Genomic DNA, 22,166 nt, shown 5'->3' on the forward strand with positions numbered 1-22,166 from the left:
TTTTTCAATTTTTACCAATGTAAATTACTGTCGGGTCCTGACAGTAGGGTAAATTACTGTCAATCAATTAGTGGATCATAACCATCATCCTCCTTTAATTAAATGGCCCTGACAGTAGGGTTTTACTGACAAACAGTGAATGAGAATTCACTTCATAGGATATGCCCCCTTTTGGGTGATGGAAGCCACTTAATTGAGTTTTATTAAATGCAATGACATACCTTAAATTTTTATATTAAATATTAACAGTTGAGTCTTTAAATCTTCCATCAAGTTTATTCTGAAATCTAGATATTTGCATACCATCTTTAAATCTTCAATCAAGTTTATTCTGAAATCTGGGTATATATTTAAGTATCATAATAATTTCACAGTTTCCATATGATTTATAAATTGAACTGACTGAATGAATGTTTAGTTTGTAAGGTGATTACTATTGGACCGATTATGCTATAATCATTTTTATTGGACAAATATATTTTAAAAAACACTATTGGCTAAATTTGATGGACGGTTTTTGAGGATTATTATAATAGATATTTACATGGAAATAAACGAAGAAAATATAGATTCATTTGTGTTTTTTTTATAAAGCGCTATTATTTTAATAATAAATTTTGCAGGGAATCTGTTGCAACATCAACATCCTCTTCTAAATAAATAATTTCTACATTTAAGATATAATAATAATCAATTTCCAGAATGTTCTTTGTATTTTAAAATAATCTAGTTAGTAATAAAGCATTTTGTTTTTTCTTGAATTTACATATATTAAGTCTTATTTATTAACTAAAAAAAATATATGTACACTAATTTTAAAATTGTATCTAAGTATTGTTGTAAAAAAATCTGATTTGGGTCGATTTTTAAAAATTGTCCAATTAAGATATTATTCAAAATATTATTATGTAAGCCTTGTCATTTGGCAAATAATGTCCAAACTTTCCTGCCATCTATGAAATATCCAGATTTAATATTATTTAGGCTATAATTTTAATCAGGCCGTTTCTTAAAATCGACCTGATTCGGAATTTTTAACAAGACTACTGCAGGTCTATAACATAGTTGAATAGTTCCATCATAATAATTTGTGACTTCTATTATATTATCAATATATTAAAAATATCAAAAAAAATAGATATCTTTGTTTTGTAATAATTTTTTAAAACTTTCTTATGTTAACCTATATTTGAATATAAATACAATAAAAATTTAATGTAATATCTTGATTGATTTGATAAAGAATTTCACCCAAAATATTTCTTTTAAGATCGTGGTTCAAATTATAAAATTATAATATATTAATCAATAGATTCCTAGTTAGAGAAAATTTAAATACTTAAATTAAATTTAAAAATCTACTGCTTTCAAAATTTTAAATATGAATTGAAAATCAAAGTTGACATCTATTGACACGGAATTATGTAGATTTGCCATGATACAATGACCTTTGACAAAATGCCAATCGTCTCATTTTTAGAAAAATATTAAATTTTACATATGTTTCAGGCATTTATAAAACAAAAATATATAAAATAATGGCCCAAAAAGATCTAAATAGTAACCCTTTTGCTGAACTATTAAATGATAATTCTCAAAAGACTTCAGCTATATCAATTGAAAAACATTTATTAAACGATGATAATTGTAAGTTGAAACAATTTTTATAATTTAATTTTAATTTGTTAGGTGCTGAAACAATGCTTATACCATTAGATAATTCATCAATAATTACTGTTGATCAAGCTAAATTAAAAGAGGATCAAATTATCGAAAATATATTTAAAATTACAATAAACCCTAATAGTATAAATATACATTACACACTACTATATGTTTTTCTTAAGAAAAACAAAATTCAAACCAATTATATTTTTTGTCTCAACTGCACTCAAATTTAAATAGCAGAACATTTATTGATTCCGAGTGTTTAAGTCAAGTAATTCATTTTATATTTTATTAAAGTTTATTGTTCTTATAAAATATATAGTCCAATTTTGAAAATTCAAAGATTTATTTTTTATATTATTCACATTTTTACAAATATAGAAAACAAATCCTTTCACTCATAAAATATTTTTAATTTATGCTACTTTATATATTTAATAATAAAAAAATATATGTTAAATCAGTATATGTTGCAGATGAACCAATCAGACTAATATATTATATCTTAGATTATATATACACTACCGGCCATAAATGATTACCCACCCTGCATTTCTTAACATTTTTCTTAAAATAAGACAATAACACACAATATGAGGTTTATCAAATTTATTTATAAGTTTACATATTATTGCATAAAATTACAAAAAAATAAAAGACATAGCAATTAATTAAGATCAAATTTTGGTCTCATCAACATGGCCACCTTTATTCTTAATAATTGCTGCACAAATTTTTGGTAATCTTTCAATGATATTTTTATTTGGAAGTGATATTGTTCTATTCTTTCTGTAATACTTCACAAAGGTGTGAATGAGAGGTTAGAGGGCTTTTTTGCGCTTGTCGATCAATGTGATCCCATAAAAGTTTGATTAGGAGACTGGGATGGCCAATCATCAACTCAGCAATACCATGTTGTTGTAGATTTTGTAAATTATCTTTGCATAGCCTGGATGTATGCTTTGGGTCATTATCTTGTTCAAATAAAAAGTTATTCCCTATCAAACGCTTTTATGATGAAATCATATGGTCCTCAAATATTTGCCGGTATCCCTCCTTGTTAAGGATTCCTTTAATTTTGACAATGTCACTGGTTGCCCTGGCACCAAAGCACCCACACACCATATCAGGCCTTCCCCCTAATTTCACTGTAGGAATTATGCAGTTATTGCCCATTTGCTCTCCAGCTGAGTGGCAGATATTTTGCCTTCTTTTAGAACCAAAGATTTCGAATTTTGAGTCATCACTCCATAAGACCTGGGACCAGTTGGCAGATGTCCAAAATTGATGTTTTTGTGCCCAGTCTAATCGTTTGAGTTTATTTTTTTGCTCAAGAGGGGCTTTTTGACCTCTACCTTACCATAAAGTTCAAAGTTCCCAAGGCACCTTTTCACAGTTGTGACACTTATCAGGGTTTTCCCGAGTCAGATTCATCTCCACAGCTATCTGAGGCAAAGGCGTCAATTGCTTTTACTGATCCTTGCAATATACCTATCATAGCTTAAAGTCTTTTTGCAGGGTCTTCCAGGACTCTTTGGATTTGATATTGCATTATTGTTGCATAAGTATGCAATCGACTGTTTGTTGAGCTAGGGTTAATTCTCTGACAATTCAGAGATTACTTTTACCACTTATGTGTAAATTAATTATTTTGCATTTAGTTGGAATAGAAATTTCTTTTCTTTTAATCATTTTGGTCGAATGTTTGTTAAAATTTATAAAGACTAAAAGTTTCTTTAAATATTGATTTAAAACAAAAAAAAATCTAGGAATTTTTTTTAAAATAATTAAAAATGGGTATTAATAAGCAGATTAGAATGTGATTAATGACACTCTAAAAAATAATGGGCAGCTTAAAATTGTTGGTGAAAAAAACTAATGAACCCTATTTTACCAAATTGGTGATTTTGACATGTTGTTTTCAAAAGCTAGTTTTTTCATTTCTAAATTTTTCTAGACATCTTAACTTAATTAATCAATTCGCTTTTACCCAAATAAGATTAATTTTTTTATGTAAAAATGCAGGGTGGGCAGTCATTTATGGCCAGTAGTGTATATATATGTATATGTAAATGATTTATCCTAAAGGTTACATTTAAATTTTATCCCATATAAATTTTCAAAATGCTTCTCAAGTTACATTAAAAAAATATTATTGAGTAATCACCCAATTAGACTATGACATGTTTTTTAAACAAGTTTTTTGGGGAAAAATATAGAAAACAAATCATCATAAATGGTTTGGTTTAAGAGCTTGACATTAATATTACTACACTACCTTATAACTAGTTCCATTAAATCACCTAATTTTGGCAAACTCAGATAAACTTTTGATCTAAAAATTCACTTCAGACATATTTTTTTTTATAAGTAGTTTTTATTACTAGGTTTTCTATCCAAGTTGTAAAAATATATATCTAAACAACCAGCCTTATTTCAACATAGAATAGGTTTATATTTTTAAATTTCCTAAAAAATTTTCTTAATTTTTCAATATAAATTTTTCTTTTTATATAAGTATAATATTATTATTAAAAAGTTTAATAAATTTTAATTTATCAATAGGGCTGTGATCCCAAACTTTGAATCAGAACCATTTGAATCCTGATATTTTACTGAATCAGAACCCCAGACCACAAGCCTTTTTTTTAATGTAGGGTTCAGGGTTCAAGAATTTTAAAAAATTTTTTTTATATTTTTATTTTTTTTATTAAAATTTCTTATTTTATTTTTTAAAATTATAAAAATTTGAACAGTATTAAAAAAATATATTAAATATCAAAAACAATTTTTTTTTATTTTCATTATTAAAAATATTTTTTTGTGGAATAACTTTTATTTTTATTGTATTCACTTTATTAAATTTAAAATTTTGAAATTTTTCTGGACACCAAACCCTGAACCCACCTGAGCCCAAAGCTGGTTCAGAGATTTTTCACTGAACCCAAATTCGATTGAAATCAAAACCCTGATAATAATATTTAAAATGCTTTTTTTTGTCTCTCTTGTTATAAAATAATATATTTATTTTATGAATCTTGTGATAAACAATGATTTGAAGAGATAATCAATTTTTTTCTTCTTTTTATTACCATTCCTTTATTTTAAAATTCTTTCATATTCTTGCTAAAGCTAATTTCTATATTTATTCCTAAATAAATCTGTAATAATCGAATTAATAATTGTTAATAATAGTATGGAAATCTTATCATTTTGTTTTGTCATTGAATTTTGGTTTGATTTAAATCTATATTCTAAACAATGTATAGGGTGAGTAGTGTAATCGCTATTAAGGGAATCTATATTCATTAAATAATAAACAGTAGTGCAATCACTATCAAGGGATTTGGCTATTAGATATAACATTTCTATACATATTGTAAAAGTACTATTAAATATGGCTACCTTATATAAAGTCTTATCCTTTCTTACAAAATACTATTAAAACAACTGAATATTGACTAAATCTTTTCAACTAAAATGTAATCACTATTCATATTCGAAGTTTTGAACGAACATTATATCGTGTTCATTGGATATGATAAAAATGTGTTATACGATTAGATTTTCAATTTATTTCAAAACAATATTGTAAAGTCGTTATGAGTTTCAAATTTTAATTCAATTTCAACAAGAAAATTTAAAACTTTTTTTATAAATAGCCCATGTTATTTTAGAAAAATGTCAGTATAATTTTTTTAAATGAATTTTCTAATTATTTGTTTGAGGTCTAGTAAGCTACCACCCATTAGTGGTGCTATATCTTATACCGGCAGATCAGTCTGCCAGATATTTTTTTCGATTCATCAGACTGAACTGAACCTTGATTTTAATATTTCTTTATGCCAAATTCAGACCTCGATTAATTTTAAATATTTTATTTAGTCAAATTTGAAAGCGAGATGCTGAGCTCTATTATGTACTAAAATAATCAATAGACTCAACATTCTCATTTTAAAATTTTATTGGAGGTTAATACAGTGAAAATATGATTTTATTAAAAATGCAAATGTAATATTAGAGTTAATGTTAAAGTCATTTTTTAAAAGTCATAATTAATTGAAAAATTTGATCATTTGAAAATTTATTTTTATATTATTTTTTGCTTCGTAATCTAAATTTGGCTATACATGAAATCACAAGACTGCGTCGTTATTCAACATTAAATACGATGTTTAAAATGTTTATATATTATTTAAGTTTATTATGATTATTTGAAAAACTTATACGGCTCGTTTTAATTTTCTAACATTTTTTTTATAATATATTTAGGCAGTATTTGAAAGGTTATTGATACCCAAGGAAGAGATTGATAATTTGATGTCTTTGGCACAGAAAAAATCTAACAAAACCGACAACTCTGGAAAAATTTTGCATTATTTATACGCGTGTTTTAATCGATTATATGACGAAATTCCAGACATCGAAAAAAGGGTTGGTCATAAATCCTCAATCAAATTTTTTTTGAGATAAATCTTTTCAACCAGAACCTGAAAATTAAAATTTTACCATGAACTTTTCAACTAATCATATTTTATATCAATTTTATTTTACAAATTTTTTGAAAAAAAATCTAGATTAAAAAAGGAAAAGTCTTAGGAAAAGGTTTCATCAACAAAAAGGGTCAATTAAACTTTGTAAAAAAAAATGAAATTAAAAAGGAAAAGTTTCAATCAAAAAAGGATAATTAAAATTCGAAAAAGGAAAGTAATATATATATTTTTATCATTTTAATAGTACACAGTTCTGAAAAAATTGAACGCATTCGCGTTCAACGTTTATTCTCAAAAAAGGGGTTCAAAACTTTATGAATAAATTAAAAAAAAAAATTAATTTAAATTAAATTAAATACACGGTTTTACTATGAATAAATTTTAAAAAGAATTAATTTAAAATAATTACACTGTTTCCCATCCAAAAAAGGAAAATTTCCGTTCGAAAAATAAAAAGTACCAAAGGTTTAAACAAAAGTCCGATCAAAAAAGAAAAGGTGTGAAACAAAAAATGAAAAAGTCTAATCAATAAAAGGAAAATACCAAAGAAAGCTCCCATCAAAAAAAAGGAAAAGTGTTAATCGAAAAAGGAAGAGGTCTAATTAAAAAAATTAAAGTGTCAATCAAAAAAGGAAAATTCCCATTCAAATAAATTTTGGGTTTTTTAAAATTTTCCTTCTTTTTTATATCTAACTTTTTGCCATCTCTTTAAGTCATTTTTAATCTTTATCTTTTCGAAATTTTTTCTTCCCATATAAAAAAAAATTATTCTATCATTTTTCTTCAATTCCTTATTTTTATGTCATTTTTAACCATTCTTTTTTAATTTTCCTTCTAATTTTATATCTTATTTTCTTATTTTTTTGCGAACACTTTAAATCATTTTTAATCTTGTTTTTCTTGTCTATTCTCAATTTATGTTTGATAATTCTTTTTTGTCTTTTTAAAAATAATTTATTTATTTCCTATCATTTTTTATTCAATTCTTTATTTTTATGTTTTCCTTGTTTTTCATCCTACATAAATATTTTTTGACTTTTTATGATTTCTTTCTCCTTTTTATTTTTAAAATTTCACTTAATTTTTATTTCTCTTTGGCAATCAAAATTTTTTTTATTAACAATTACAATATATATAGTAGAGACCTGCAGACCCAGCCATAAGCCCGCCCCTCCCAGGTACACGGGCCGGATCTTTTTAAAAATGTTTTTATTTTAAAACCAAATATTTAAAATATAAAAATAAATAGAATATATTTAAAAAAAATGCGTGTAGTGCCTGAAAATATATAACCCGAACAGGGTTGAAAAAAAATTTCTAAAAAAAAAATCTGGGTCGGGCCTTGTAAATAGTACTTCTGCAGGTGTCTGATATATAATAAATTAAAAAATTATATGTTAATCATTAATAATTTTTCCTCTTTCACATTTTGAAATTTGTATGCCCTCTCCTTTCTATCGATTCTTTAATTGTATGGTTATGATGAAATGGAGCAATCCATAACATAAATCATATTTATAATATACTTTCTTCAAAATGATTTGGTATTTCATTTGCAGTTGCTGTGGATAGCGCTGCTTGGGCCATCAAGAACCTCGAATCTGAAGATTTCCGCAACTGTGAAAGCGGCAATGATAGTATAATTAATTGTATTTATCTCTTGGACATTTTTAATAGCTCTTTTATTTATTTGGGAATGACCGTCTCATTGATATTGAAAACTCGCTATCATCGATAAAAATTAATTTTTATTTCATTAAGGCTGCTCCACAAACCATTCGCGTATTATTTGCTAATTTTGATTCGGCATTTTCTCTAATTGAATTGAATTTGTGATAACTTTTTAATTCTACCGAAATCCAAATAGTAACCTTTATACAGTATTTTTTGGTATCTCTACATCATATCTCTCTTAAATCATTTCACAATCATTCCATATCAAATCAATCACTTTATACAACGCGGCCATCTCAGATTTTGTTAATATATGGCATATAAGTTAATGAAGTATTGTAATTGACGAATCTAAAATATTAGCTCCCCTAACTCTACTAGAACCGGAGATATAAGGGACTCAAAGTGGCTCTGTTTGGTTATTTTTTGAAAAAAATGATTTTTTAAAGTTGGGATAACCTTAATACAGATGAACTATATATATATCTATTATGGATCATTTTATAGCCCTAAGTAAACATTTGCACGTATTTTAAATAAAATTAATTAATTATATATATTTTTTTAAAAAAAATAAATAAAAATTTAATGAATTTTAAAAAAAAATATTAGGAGAAAAAATTATGAAAAGTCAAAAATATTATGTAGGATGAAAAAAGGGGAAAAAATAAAGAATTGAAGAAAAATGAGAAAATAAATTATTTTTAAAAAGATAAAAAAGAGTGATCAAAAATGAGAAGAAAAAAAAATTCAGAAAAATAAAGATTAAATATGACTTTAAGAGATCGCAAAAAGTAAGATATATCTTAAGGAAAATTGTAAAAACAAAAAATTTAAGATAAATTGACCAGAATAATTAAAAAAAACTTTTTTTGAATGGGAATTTTTCTTTTTTGATTGGACCTTTTCCTTGGTTTGGGTGCGTCAGTATACAATTAAAAAATTAAATAGGCAAATAAATTATGGCGGTCAAAATGGTCCCTATAAGTTTGAAGCGAGGGAATTTAAGTTACAAATATGGGATATAAACATGACAACCAATTTTTTTTTATCCATTCCCGATATACTTAAGTTTCATAAATAGCTAGCTTTCTTATTAGATCTAGTGTCTTTTATTGCTATTTATATCAATTTAATTGATTCAAATTTTACTTAAAAATGATTAATGTTTTATTTTATGGAGTATGTGAAACTAATGAGATTTGATAAATAGGAATCTAAATCCTATTTTTTAGCTTATATTTTGATTAATAACATAATACCTCTTATATTTTAATATAAATTCTACTCCACTTTCCATTTTCATAACATTAAATCATTTATTGAAATTAAAACAAAGTAAAAACTTACAATGACTTTTGCAAATATATTAGATTTTATAATATATTAGATTTTATAATATATTATAATTATATATCAAATAATGAATTAATTCAAAAAATTACATTTTCATAGTAGAAATAGTATTAGTATACATATAAGAACAAAACATTGAAAGAAGATCAACTAAACCTTAAAGTGTTTTTTTGCCATTTTTCTAAAATTTTTAGAAGGAGCATGACAGGGATAATTAATAAATAATATACAAAAAGAAAATAATTATAGGGTTAAAAAAGGAATAATAAAGAATGTGAAGAAAAAACTTATAAAATAACTCAAAATTGTAGACAAATATTAAAAATGACGATCCTCCTTTTTTTAAATGAAAATTTTATTCTTTTGCTTTTCCTATGATACTTTTCCATTTTTGATCGAATTTTTTCCTTTTTTTGATTGGGAAATTATCAGATTTTTCAAAATTAAAAATTGTTTTCTATTAAATGGCTTAAAATTGAAAGATTCTGAATCACCACCAGTGAATTCCAGATGAACCTACCATGTGGGCTATGCCGATCCACAAATTTTTCACCGACCCGTTATTTTTTGATATTACTTAAAACCGATCCGACCGAACCTATGTTTATATTGATGATTATTTAAAATCTATCTTAGTAACAATGTTATATCTCAATATTTTCTATTTAATAAAAGCAAATAATTTTCACGAATGATAAAATGTATTTTTTTTTATTCTCTAAAAGATTATAATCTCATTTAAAATATTTGCAATGTTTATATGGTGAATGTAGTGTTAAAGAGCTCCATTTCTCCGATTTTTGAAAAGGGCTAAATTAAAATTTTAGCCAAAATATTATTACCCAAGCCTCGAAATTTCGCTAATACAAGTATAAACCTTTCTGCCATCTATGGTCAAAATCAATAAACTAAAATAATTTACCTTTGTCAAATCTTGAGTTAACTATTTTATAAATTAGGTAAATCGAGCCTTTTAATAACACCAGCTGAATGTGACTCGTTAGATATTTTAATCATTTTATTGTTTCAAATAATATAACAAAAAATACTTTAAAATTTACTATTTTTTTTTACATTAAAACAAATAAATTGTATTTTATTTTATTTAATTTCATTAAATTATTATGAAATTATTTATAAAATAATTTTTTTTATAAGTTTTATAAAATAACCAAAAACAATATAAAAAAAATAACGGCCCGTTCCAATATTTTTTGAAAACGCTAAATATCGACATAGCCCTACTTACTATATATATATTTATTAAAGGATAGACATTCTAGGGCGTCGATACGTTATTTCTGATCGGACCACATTTTGAAAACCCGATCCCATTATCACTATTTTTGTTATTTTATGATTATATATATTATTAATTATCATTTTTTATTTTACATGAATAATAATAATTCGATAAAAGGAATCAAAAATATTTGGAATTTAAAAAAAATAGAATAAAGAAAAAGTAACTAAAAATGTGATAATTTATTTTTGTAGTGCTGTTAAATCTCCTATCTTTTACCAACTCCATAACGGCTTTGGCATGTTTTTATCTTAAAATCGTCTCATCTTATGCTGAGACTTAACTTAGAGATTAAGTCAATGGGTGATTCAACGGGGATAACATCATATAGCCATTTGCTGAACCACGACCAAAATCTATAAAATTAATAAGATACATATTTATTAACGGAATCACGTGGTCTAGTTTGATCTACTCTATATTATCCGCCAAGGACGGAACCTTTAGTATAAAACATGGTTCATGCTAGATTCGAACCCAGAACTATCGAATTGTTGTGATGCACAAAACCGACTCGAGAACATCAAATTTTTTTTATAAACATGCTACAGCGCTATCCAATATTTTAATAAAACACATACGTTCAACGCTATACATTATTACCCTGATTTAACAACACTATTTTCAATAATATTTGCAACAAGAAATGGTTTTAAAAATATTCAACAAGTCACATTCAGTTATAAACATTGCTCATAAAAAAAATACACTTTATCATTTGTGATAATGCCTTAAATGTTTCCTTTTTATCCTAGTTTATAGTTAGTTATTTTTTTGAATAGAAAATACTTATTTTTTATAACATTGGTTCAAATATAGATGGTAACAATGTAAATATCTGTTATTGGATCGGATTAGTAAAATATTTTTGAATCGGCTTAGCCCTAGACGGGTAAAGCCGAAAAAATCATCCTTAATCCCCTCCCCCTATTTTTATTATCATTATAATGTTAATATTTAGAAAAATTTGACTCAATCATTGGCATCAAATATTAAAGATATTATAATTTGCAATTCGGCCACAGCAATGCAGACTGATCTCTATTCTCAGGATACCTCGCAACAATTCATTGATCTTTTACTACAAAATTATACAACATCAAGTATAAAAGTTATTTTTAACTATTTTTTATTTGTTATTTTTTTTACACACAATCATGCGTAAATTGTGAGTATCATATAATCCCGATACATAGATACATATAGTTGTAAAAAAATTTATATGTTAAAAATACAATAATATCACTTTCCCTATTTGATCAGATAATAGACATTTAAACGAATATTTGATGCTGACGCTTTCATACATAAATGAAAATTACGGATACCAAACATTATACGATTCGTGCAAACCAATTCTTGACAAATTGTACAATTTATTTAGTCAAACGCTCACCATTATAAATCCTTCCTTGTTTGATTACCTTGAAATTATAACCTTTTACACACAAACAGCATTATTGGCTCGAGTAAATAATAATAAAAACATTCAGATATATATTATCATCTTAATCTATAAAATATAAAGAGGTAATTTATCTTTTATGAGAGCGCTTAAAAATTCTTCATATATTATAAGTAGATACCACTTTTTGGAGGCCGATCCGATATTCCAGATATTTAAGTAATATCGGCCGATAACCGATCCGATATCATATCTAATTTTGTATTCTGTAAAGATACCGGTTTTAATTTTTAATATTCTTTTTATTAGTACAACATCTATAATTTTACTATACCATAACATATGTCATTTAAATATATTATAATGATCAGTTATAGTTTATATTCAATTCAATTGCAATTATTTATATAATAAGTAATAACATTAATCTATTTACATAATTAGTAATAAACAAATATATTGAAATTTGAAATTAATATATAAAATTAATTTATCGAAGATTTCTTTTTAGAAATACCAAAATTTCCAATTTATCAGAGATCGGTCTGCGGTGATGGGGACTGTTAATAACACTAGTATCACTAAAAACAGATTCTGAAGAGATTAATAAACACTTTTTTAAACAGAATGACTATATTGCAGAATGTTTATTAACTAATTATTACTATTAAAATAATTAAGCATAAAAATATATTCCGATTTTATTTATAAAAATAAATGGATTTTTAGATATAACTTTTTTTAAATTTTGTTAAAAGCGCCATTTTATATCGGATCGGAAAATTTTATAATATTTGCCGATAACCGATATTTTAAAATGGGCGAAATATCGGCCCGATCCGATCCGATATAAAATATCGGTACATCCCTAATTACAAGTTTACCAACAAAAATACGAATCAGATATGTGCATTATCCAATTTATACGAATAATAAAAACATTACTCGATAATTTGTCGAATATTCTATTTGATGCAAAATTTAAATTCTTCAAAAATATTTTAAAAAATAAAATAAATGAATTATTTTAAAAAAGTGATTTATAGATGTAGAAAAAGTAAAAAAATAAAAAGTTCCTAATTAAGCCTGTTAAATAATTTAGAATAATTTTAATTTTAAATATTAATGAATAATTTTGAATGTTTATGAATAATTACATTTGCGAATTATTTCTAATGATACGAATAATTTTAAATTATATGAATAATTTCGAATAATTCGATCGAAAAATGGTTAAAAATTATTCGATGGATAATATATTTTCCTTATTTGTATTCGATTCGAATAATTTTATTATTCATATACTAATCGAATTTAGTCAAATATATTCCCCATATCGATTTTGAATCGTGTTTTCTGAATTTTTCTTTCTCAAGTTTCATAAAAAACTCAGAATTAAACTTTCCTTTATGTAATAAAGTATCTAGGATTTGCAATTTATTTTTCTAATATATCGATATATTTGTACTTCTTTACCTTCCAAGAAACGCCATTCATTACTTGTTTCAATAACGAGTAACGCGTTTATTTTTTGGCGGTAGTGGTAACGCAAGACGTTACTTGTTACTTTAAATTTTCTTAAAAAATATCGAAAAAATATATTTATTTATAATAATATATTTTTTAAATATTATAAATAATTTAAGCCGAGTTTTAATTCAGATCAACCACCAAATTTCTTTATTTTAATTTTATTTATCACATCTTTGTTATTGAATTTTATACAGTCAAGATTGTTAATTTATTAATATTGAATCAATCAAGGTATGTTAATTTCTATTCTCAAAATGTATTTTATAGAATATATTTTAAAAATACTTATATCTTCAGATGAGCATGATTTAACCACCTTAGCCCCAGTATAAAACTTTATTTAAACCAATATGGAAAGTTAAGGGCATTAGGCCTACACTTTGTAAGTGTGGATTGTGTCCTAATTCAAATATTTCAGCCTTGGGAAAAGATCTTGACAAATAAACAAAAATTAGACTTGGTTTCTTTAAATAACCCACATATCAGATTAACGTATGATAAAAATTTTAAAAAATTTGACAATGATCTGAATGCATTTTTTAAATAATTTTAATAAATCTTCATAAATAAAATTTTTATTTATTATATGTAACACAACCATCTTATCTTCTGCACTAGTTGAACGTTTGCTTAACATAGCGAAAGCTATGTTGAGCATTAAGCGCTCTTATTTACCTGATGAAAATCTTGAAAAACAACTGTTAAAAATAAATATATTACAAGAAGATCTTATCCTACAATATATTATTTTTGTACAATTTTTTTTACTATCTATGAGAAAAATAAATAAATCAAGAAAATTTATTATAGGTAAGTATTTTTTGTAACGATTATACACGTTACTTTTTTCACAGGGTAACGAACGGCAACGTGTTTCTTATTTGAAGCAACGTTATAGAATAAAATAGCCTTTTTGTTGATATAAGGTCATTTGTTTGAGATATTCATGCTGATGACGTTTTAATGAATCTCTATCATGGAAATTTTAGGAATCATCATTTTTCACCACATATATTATTTTTACCTAAATGTTGTGTAACATTTCGAGGAATTTCTAAGGATTGAGAGATTGGAACAGTTGTCAAATAAAGAAAGGTTAGAACTATAATGATACTAAATCAGACTAATATCCTCGATTATATATACTTTTCTATAATATTCGTCAAATAAGAAAAGTTAGAACTAAAATGATACTAAATCTTTATTAAATAATAAGATAAAAATATAATCAAAATAAATTAATATAAATTAAAATTAAAAATTAAAGATTAAAAAAATTAAAATTAAAATTAAAAATTAAGTTCGTAAAATCATAATTTAATCATCATTTTTCGCATCATAATTTCTCCTTATATATCCTTTTTCTTTAATCAACATTTGCATAGTCTCAATTTGTACCGAGATTTGATTCTTGTAGATTTGAATATCTTTGGGCTTCGTAATTTTGTTTAAAAGTAATTTGCCTGTCTGGCGTTTTTCTTAATCTAGTAAATTTGCATGTTACCACAATTACAACACATTTCCACTTAAATTAGTCCCACCATTCTGCGAATGATCTCCCTTCTTCCGATTTTGACTTTACTGATCTAGTTTCTCCACCAAATCTATTCGTCTTAATCTTTAATGTCTTCTAGTTTCTAACGACGGCGGTTTATTGTCTAATATTCTTCACTTCTAAGGACTGTTTGTATCCGATTACACTCTGAAATTCTTGATTCCTTCTGTTTCTTGTCAACCCCTTGTAAACGATTATCTCTTGATCTCTATAGGCCATTGACGAATCTGTTACCATGATTCCCGATACATTCTTCTAGCTCTTTTAATTATATTTCGTTTTAATCCCAAATTATCCTAGTCTTTGCTTGTTTCTAACGGTTTCTAGTAACTAATGACGGTAAACGACTGCCGATAATTTGTCTGCGAGTAACGATGGTTCCACGACTTCTTGTTTCTAAGATCATCGATTTTTTATCCTATACTAAAGTTTTGATAAGTAACGGGCGATAATTTGTCAACGATTAACGATAGCATCCTGGTCTTGACTACTTGTTCTACCTAGTCGCTTGTCAAGATATCCACGTTGTCTTAAGATCTCTTATACGATAATGATTTCTTGTATCTTTTGATCCAAAATAAAAAATCCGATCTCTAATTGAGCTCGATTGCGGCATAAATTTTCTAATGACGAAAAGCCGTTTCTCTTTATGAAGATTTTGGTTATTCAACAACCTGATATTTTGCTAAATATATCAACTTAAATAACAGTTAACCGTATATCTTTAATAAAAATTTATAACGAATTTCTTTTAGCTACATCGATCACTTGTACGTATAACGATCTCTTGTGACGAATTCCTTTTAATTAAACGACTAATTCTATTCTTTTTCGAATTACGACCATTGATATTGACACCATGTTTCATTGACCTCATTCTTTGTCTTTGTGTCGATAGTCATTTCATTACATCCCCTTCCCCCTTTATTTAGAATCTCTTTTCAGAGTTAATTTTAATTATTGTAATGGCCAGGTCTCCCCCGCTCTCCAACACCAATGTAACATTTCGAAGAATTTAGAAAGATTGGGAGATTAGAACCGTTGTCAAATAAAGAAAGGTTAGAATTAAATGATACTAAATCAGACTAATATCCTCGATTATATATACTTTTCTATAATATTCGTCAAATAAAGAAAAGTTAGAACTAAAATGATACTAAATCTTTATTAAATAATAAGATAAAAACATAATCAAAATAAATTAATATAAATTAAAGATTAAAAAAATTAAAATTAAAAATTAAGTTCGTAATCATAATTTAATCATCATTTTTCGCATCATAATTTCTCCTTTTATATCCTTTTTCTTTAATCAACATTTGCATAGTCTCAATTTGTACCGAGATTTAATTCTTGTAGATTTGAATATCTTTTGGCTTCATAATTTTGTTTAAAAGTAATTTGCCTGTCTGGCGTTTTTCTTAATCTAGTAAATTTGCATGTTACCACAATTACAACATGTTGCATTGTTTTTTTGCCCATGTCCTTATTTTCTATATCGTTGCTTGAATAATATGGAAGATCCATATTTATTAGTTATCTATAAATCAATAATTTAGATAAAGATGACAATGGTGTTTGATTTTAAAAAAACTCATTTCTAAGGAAAACAATAGTTTTTGATATAAAATTAATTTATTCCCAACTTCGTATCTTCCCTACATATAGCAAGAAAGATAATGACCAACTATTATTTTTCTAGACAGTTTTATATGTAATTAATATCCCCCCCCCAATATACCAGTACCTGGGTTGGGGGCTTAAAATGATATGATTTATAAATCATTGACCATAACAATTACAAGCCCGACCTTAGATTTTTTTAAAGGACAGGAACCCAATATAATAAATTTAAATAAACCCATTGAAAAATCACATGACGTTTCACCTAAACAATCATTCTCATCTCATATTTTCAATTAATTTGAAACCATTTTAAAAATACAGCCCAAAATATTTATCATCAATAATACCCCTATCCCCCCCCCCTCCAGCCCAGACTATAAAATAACCAATAAAAAAATCCAGGTCGGGCTAGAGAATGGAATTCGACTGGGTAAAATAGAAAAATTGATATTTTTATTACATTGGTTTAAAGATAGATGGTAAATATAAATATCGGGATCGTATCTGTTTTTTTAAATAATATCGGATTGGATCGGTGAAAAATGTGTAGATCAGCACAGCTCTATTTTGAAGTATAAATAAATCATTTTGATTATATTATATTTTCTAAATAAATTAGAGACCTGCAGAGATCAAAATTCCTAACCGGACATGAAAAAATATTTATTTTCAAACCCCAGGCTCGAGATTTAAAATTTTTTTGGGCCGACTAGGTTTTTTATTTTATAATTTTTTGGCCAGACTCGGAATTCTTAAAATTCCGTTATTTTGGCTGAATTTTGAAAATATGAGCAGTGCATGAACATTAAACATTCCATTATATGATTCCAAACTGATTAATTGATATAATTTAAATTTATTTTTTAAAATCGGAACACCTTAGATTTTTAAGCCCGGCCGGAATATAATCATACCATGTTTTAGCCCATTTTGAACCGGGACAGCAGGTTTCCGATAAATTATTAAATAAATTTCTAAAGCTGTTATATTTTTAACCTCCCCCACTAGATTTATAAATACGATTGGCATGTTTTTTTACTGATATTCATTCGATTTAAACAAACTTGTTAATTGTCTTTATTGTTAAATATCGCCTATATTAGAAGAAGGAAAAATTGGGATCGTGAAATAATATTGATTCATTTTAAAAATTATAGATTTTTTTGGCGCATTCGACACCGTTATTTCTTATTAAATTAAACGGGGACGCTTATAACAAGGAAAAAAGGGAGGTAGAAATCGATAACGATCAAATCAATGTACCCAGCAATAGTGCTCAAAACAACACCAACATAAGCGCCTTTCGACAAGCCTTTGATAGGGGTTTGAGAAACATATATCCTCTCAATAGCGCCGCTCCTACTCCAACTAATTCATATGGTATTGGAATGAACCATCTCGAAATTGGCAAGGGTAAAATGTTCGAGAATACTCTGTTAGGCCGTATCATTGGAATATCATGCATACCTATAGGACCTAAAAGTAATGGATCCCTTTTTTTTAACAATGTTTCCCAGTTGTCACGCCAGGAACACAAAAGCATGGAACAAAACATATGGAAGGTTTATATTTTATTGGATCTTATTATTGATAAGATTTTCTATTAACAATAATTATTCTCGTATTTATTTATGATAAATTTATTGGCAATGTTTAGTCGATATGTTTTGAGTAGAATAAACAAGGGATATATTGTATACTATATATTGAATTGATTTTTATTATAAATCAAATTTTTTTTTAATTGTAAAGCCTCTATCATCGTTGGTAGACAAAATATATTCGTTATTTTATTCGCTCCTTAAAATGGGCTCCGAAGTTAAACACGAAACCTTAAGATGGATAGGATACTGTTTGCACTGCAATGCTGGACGCTCTAAAATTTGGTCTTCACAAGTCCCCGAAATATTTGCTTCTACCTATGCTTCCGATCCCTTCATGCTGAACCTTGGATCCATTCTTATCAAGTTTATATATAACATAATTTAATTCTAAAAATATAAGTAGGAAAATAAAAAAATTTATTTGAACAGGTTAGTCATAATACGAGATAGGCATATTCAAATACGAATCGAATAATGCCATATTCAATTTCATAACGAATCCAATTATTTACTATTCGTATTCGTACTAATAATAAAATTTACTAATTGTATTCGATTTGAATAATTCATATTCATAAATATTATATATATTCATACGAAAGTGACAGAATTTTTAATGTTACACATGTTAATTATAAAATTCAAATTTATAGAGTGAGCTGTTAGCGGGTAGAGCCAGGAATTTTCTTTAAGGGGGAGGGGATATTTTTCTTTGGAACATTAAAAATTTAAAATTATTAAAACTAGTAATATTTTATGAAAATTGTGAACATAAATAATAAAATATTGGAAAATACAAAATATTTAAGAGCGAATATATGCTGTTAAAAAATATTATAGCCATTTAAACCGGTATGTAAATCATAGTAATATAGAATTAAACATATAATGATTTAAAAAGTTAATCAAAATATCGTTCATTAATGTAAAATTAATATTTTTTGCGCATCATTTTATTTGTTAATTTTTTATATATTTGGAAAACTTCAAAATATTTGGAAAACTTCAAAATATATTTGGAAAACTTCAAAATATATTTGGAAAACTTCAAAATATATTTGGAAAACTTCAAAATATATTTGGAAAACTTCAAAATTTGTGTTTCTTAAAGAGTTATATACTGAAATTAATTTTTATACCAAGATTTAAATTCTGAAATTAATTTGCTTTCAGATACATTTATATCCTCTGAATAAAATTGAGCTAAATATATAATTTTTTTTCAAACAATATATCATCATTCAATGATGTAAAAAATGTATATAAAAGTGGAATGAAAACATTTATATCATAGTAATTCACAATTGTGTCCACTTTAATATTGGGACTATTTTTTGTCTGGAGCAAGTCGAGGCCTGCGAATCTCAAAAATCTTCTCTGTTGATACTCTCTCTTATTTTTATAAGCTGTAATATAACAATATCGCAATTCTCATAGCCGTAGCTAAATCCATTTGCAAAAAATGTTGTGTAATTAAATAATTTATTTATATATTCCAGTGTAAATCGGCTGTCGTATTGAATCTATATCAGCTTCATATAAAATATTTGGTTCAGGCCATTCTCTCTAAAGGCACTCAGAATAGGCTCTGATAGATCCAAAATATTGTAACAGCTTGATTCCTAGGGCGCCATCTTGTCGGGCATGCTTTTTACAGTTTATTCTTGTAGCACAAGTCTCAGAAATTATTCTATTCGGCAAATTCTCTCTTTGGATATCAGAATATATCTAGTGGATATAATTGGAATGAAGAATACCAAAGGAGGGAACAAAATCCTAGGCAAAATAGTTTTATTAAATGCAAGTAGCATTGCACTCTCAGGTTAGGCATAAAATATCTATATTTTTACATCGAGATTTTGGAAGATATCAAGATTATTCGCCTAATTAAAATATTGAAAAACAAATAAAATATTATTTTGTAAATTTTATTGTATTATTTTGATACTAACTTAATTATGATGATAAATTATTTTTATTATAAAAATAAATACCTTGAAAGTATAGTAAAACGGTATCTTCGGAAGAATATATTTTATTAACTTTATTAATTTATACAATAATTTCAAATTTACAAAACGGAAATTACTATTACAATTTATAATATCTTTATTTAAAAATGATCTTTATTTAAAAATGAATTTTTCAAAACTTTTTTAAAAAATTTTGCAAAAAATTTTATAAAATATAAAAGGTCTAATATCTCGAAAAAAAATATATATTTCATCATTTTTTACTTCAAATATAATAGTAATAATTCCCCAATCAAATGTATGCAATATCTCTGATTGACGTCTAACCAAAATAAATTGTAAATACATATATTATGCTAGGACATGTCACCCCTTTATTGGCCAGTGACATTCCTTAAAAAAAAATTACTATACTACAAAAAATTTTTTATTCAACATATTCTATCACTTAACATCAGGGCTACATCAATATTCGAACAGTTATGGAACAACACCGGGCGGCTAGTACGGTGTGCCCATTAACGCCCATAATAGCGGAGTCCAAACCGCTGACAATAACGGAGCCAAGACCGCTGACAACAACAGATTCGGATGAAAGTCTGTGGGAAGATTTGCTATTGATGTAGCCCTGATGTCAAGTGATAGAATATGCTGAATAAAAAATTTTTTTTGTAGTATAGTAATTTTTTTTTAAAGGAATGTCACTGGCACATAAAGGGGTGAGTATATTATATGTATTTACAATTTATGTTGGTAGACGTCAATCAGAGGCATTGCATACATCTGGTTGGGGAATTATTATTATTATATTTGAAGTAAAAAATAATGATATAATATATATTTTTTTTCGAGATATTAGATCTTTTTTAATTTATAAAATTTTTTGCAAAAGTTTTGGAAAATTTATTTTTAAATAAAGATATAAATTGTAATAGTAATTTGCCGTTTTGTAAATTTGAAATTATTATATAAATTAATAAAGTTGATAAAATATATTCTTCCGAGGATACCGTTTTACTATACTTTCAATAAATTTTATAAGGCCTTATTTTTCATTAGAACGAGAGTTCAAAGCCCTGTTAAAGGCTATCACAAATGGTGTTCTTTTGATTTATTTAGTTAACCTTGTTGTATATATATTTTAAATCAAATGAATATGGGAAATTATTGGCCTGATCTGCCTGCATTGCCTGGTCCTATATCCATTTCTAGTGTTGATCAGGTCGCTAAATCCTATAACTTTTTTATATTTAAAATCTAAAGCCAATATAAACCTTAATAACCTCTGAACCAATTGAGATCACAACATAAAAATTTTAATGAGTTTTATGCAAAATTTTGGAAAATTAAAAAAATATATAAACTCTTAATTCCTGAGTTGAAAATGACTTAATAATATATTGTATTTTTAGGTTATGCAAACCATTTTCATACCCATTCTCAAATCGGATCTTAAAAATAGAAATCGACTACACTCAAACGCATTCTAGAAATGATTTAGATGCTAAGTCTCGTGGTCTTCATATGTTAGGTGCTACTCATTACAAATTAATAAATAATTCGTTTTCTAAAACTAGATTTTATTTAATTTTAAATATGATAAAATATATTTATAAAATTTACTATAATAGATTTGGATACGGAAACGTTCTTAGTACCAACCAAACTTCCAGAAACGAGTTTGATAAGAACGGACGATAAACTAAACACGAAAGAATTTAATTTTGTAACGGAATGCTTATTCATGACGCAAAAATGTATGGACATAGGTTTTAGGGTTATTTTATCAAAATTTCTTAAATTGAACCAAGAGCTAGGTCGCATGCAAGTTTACTATGAATCCCTCTTATCTTCTGCATCTTTAGCTGATGAATCCGCTCCGCCTATCAGAAATATCAAAGATGCAATGGAAAAAGGTTTTTTTTTAAATCTGTAGATCATTCCAATCTTAAAAGTTCTTATCGAGAGATTAATTA

At 26.0% G+C, this 22,166-nt stretch overlaps 1 protein-coding gene across 1 annotated transcript in view; it reads left to right on the forward strand.

The window, feature by feature from the left end:
• The first annotated feature begins 1,516 nt into the window (after positions 1–1,516).
• The window catches only part of LOC135929295 (ubiquitin conjugation factor E4 A-like), a 31,509-nt gene continuing 10,859 nt past the window's right edge, over positions 1,517–22,166 (forward strand). Inside the window, exons 1-10 of the mRNA XM_065465812.1 lie at positions 1,517–1,647; positions 1,690–1,806; positions 1,848–1,939; positions 5,941–6,102; positions 11,456–11,597; positions 11,758–11,963; positions 17,771–18,175; positions 18,366–18,580; positions 21,603–21,721; positions 21,822–22,106. Of these exons, the coding sequence (XP_065321884.1) occupies positions 1,539–1,647; positions 1,690–1,806; positions 1,848–1,939; positions 5,941–6,102; positions 11,456–11,597; positions 11,758–11,963; positions 17,771–18,175; positions 18,366–18,580; positions 21,603–21,721; positions 21,822–22,106 (1,852 nt within the window). The 5' untranslated portion in view covers positions 1,517–1,538. The remainder of the gene's footprint in view (positions 1,648–1,689; positions 1,807–1,847; positions 1,940–5,940; positions 6,103–11,455; positions 11,598–11,757; positions 11,964–17,770; positions 18,176–18,365; positions 18,581–21,602; positions 21,722–21,821; positions 22,107–22,166) is intronic.

Source organism: Gordionus sp. m RMFG-2023, chromosome 5 (assembly GCF_954871325.1).
Source record: "Gordionus sp. m RMFG-2023 chromosome 5, tfGorSpeb1-WG-v2, whole genome shotgun sequence".
Lineage (NCBI taxonomy): Eukaryota > Metazoa > Nematomorpha > Gordioida > Chordodea > Parachordodidae > Gordionus > Gordionus sp. m RMFG-2023.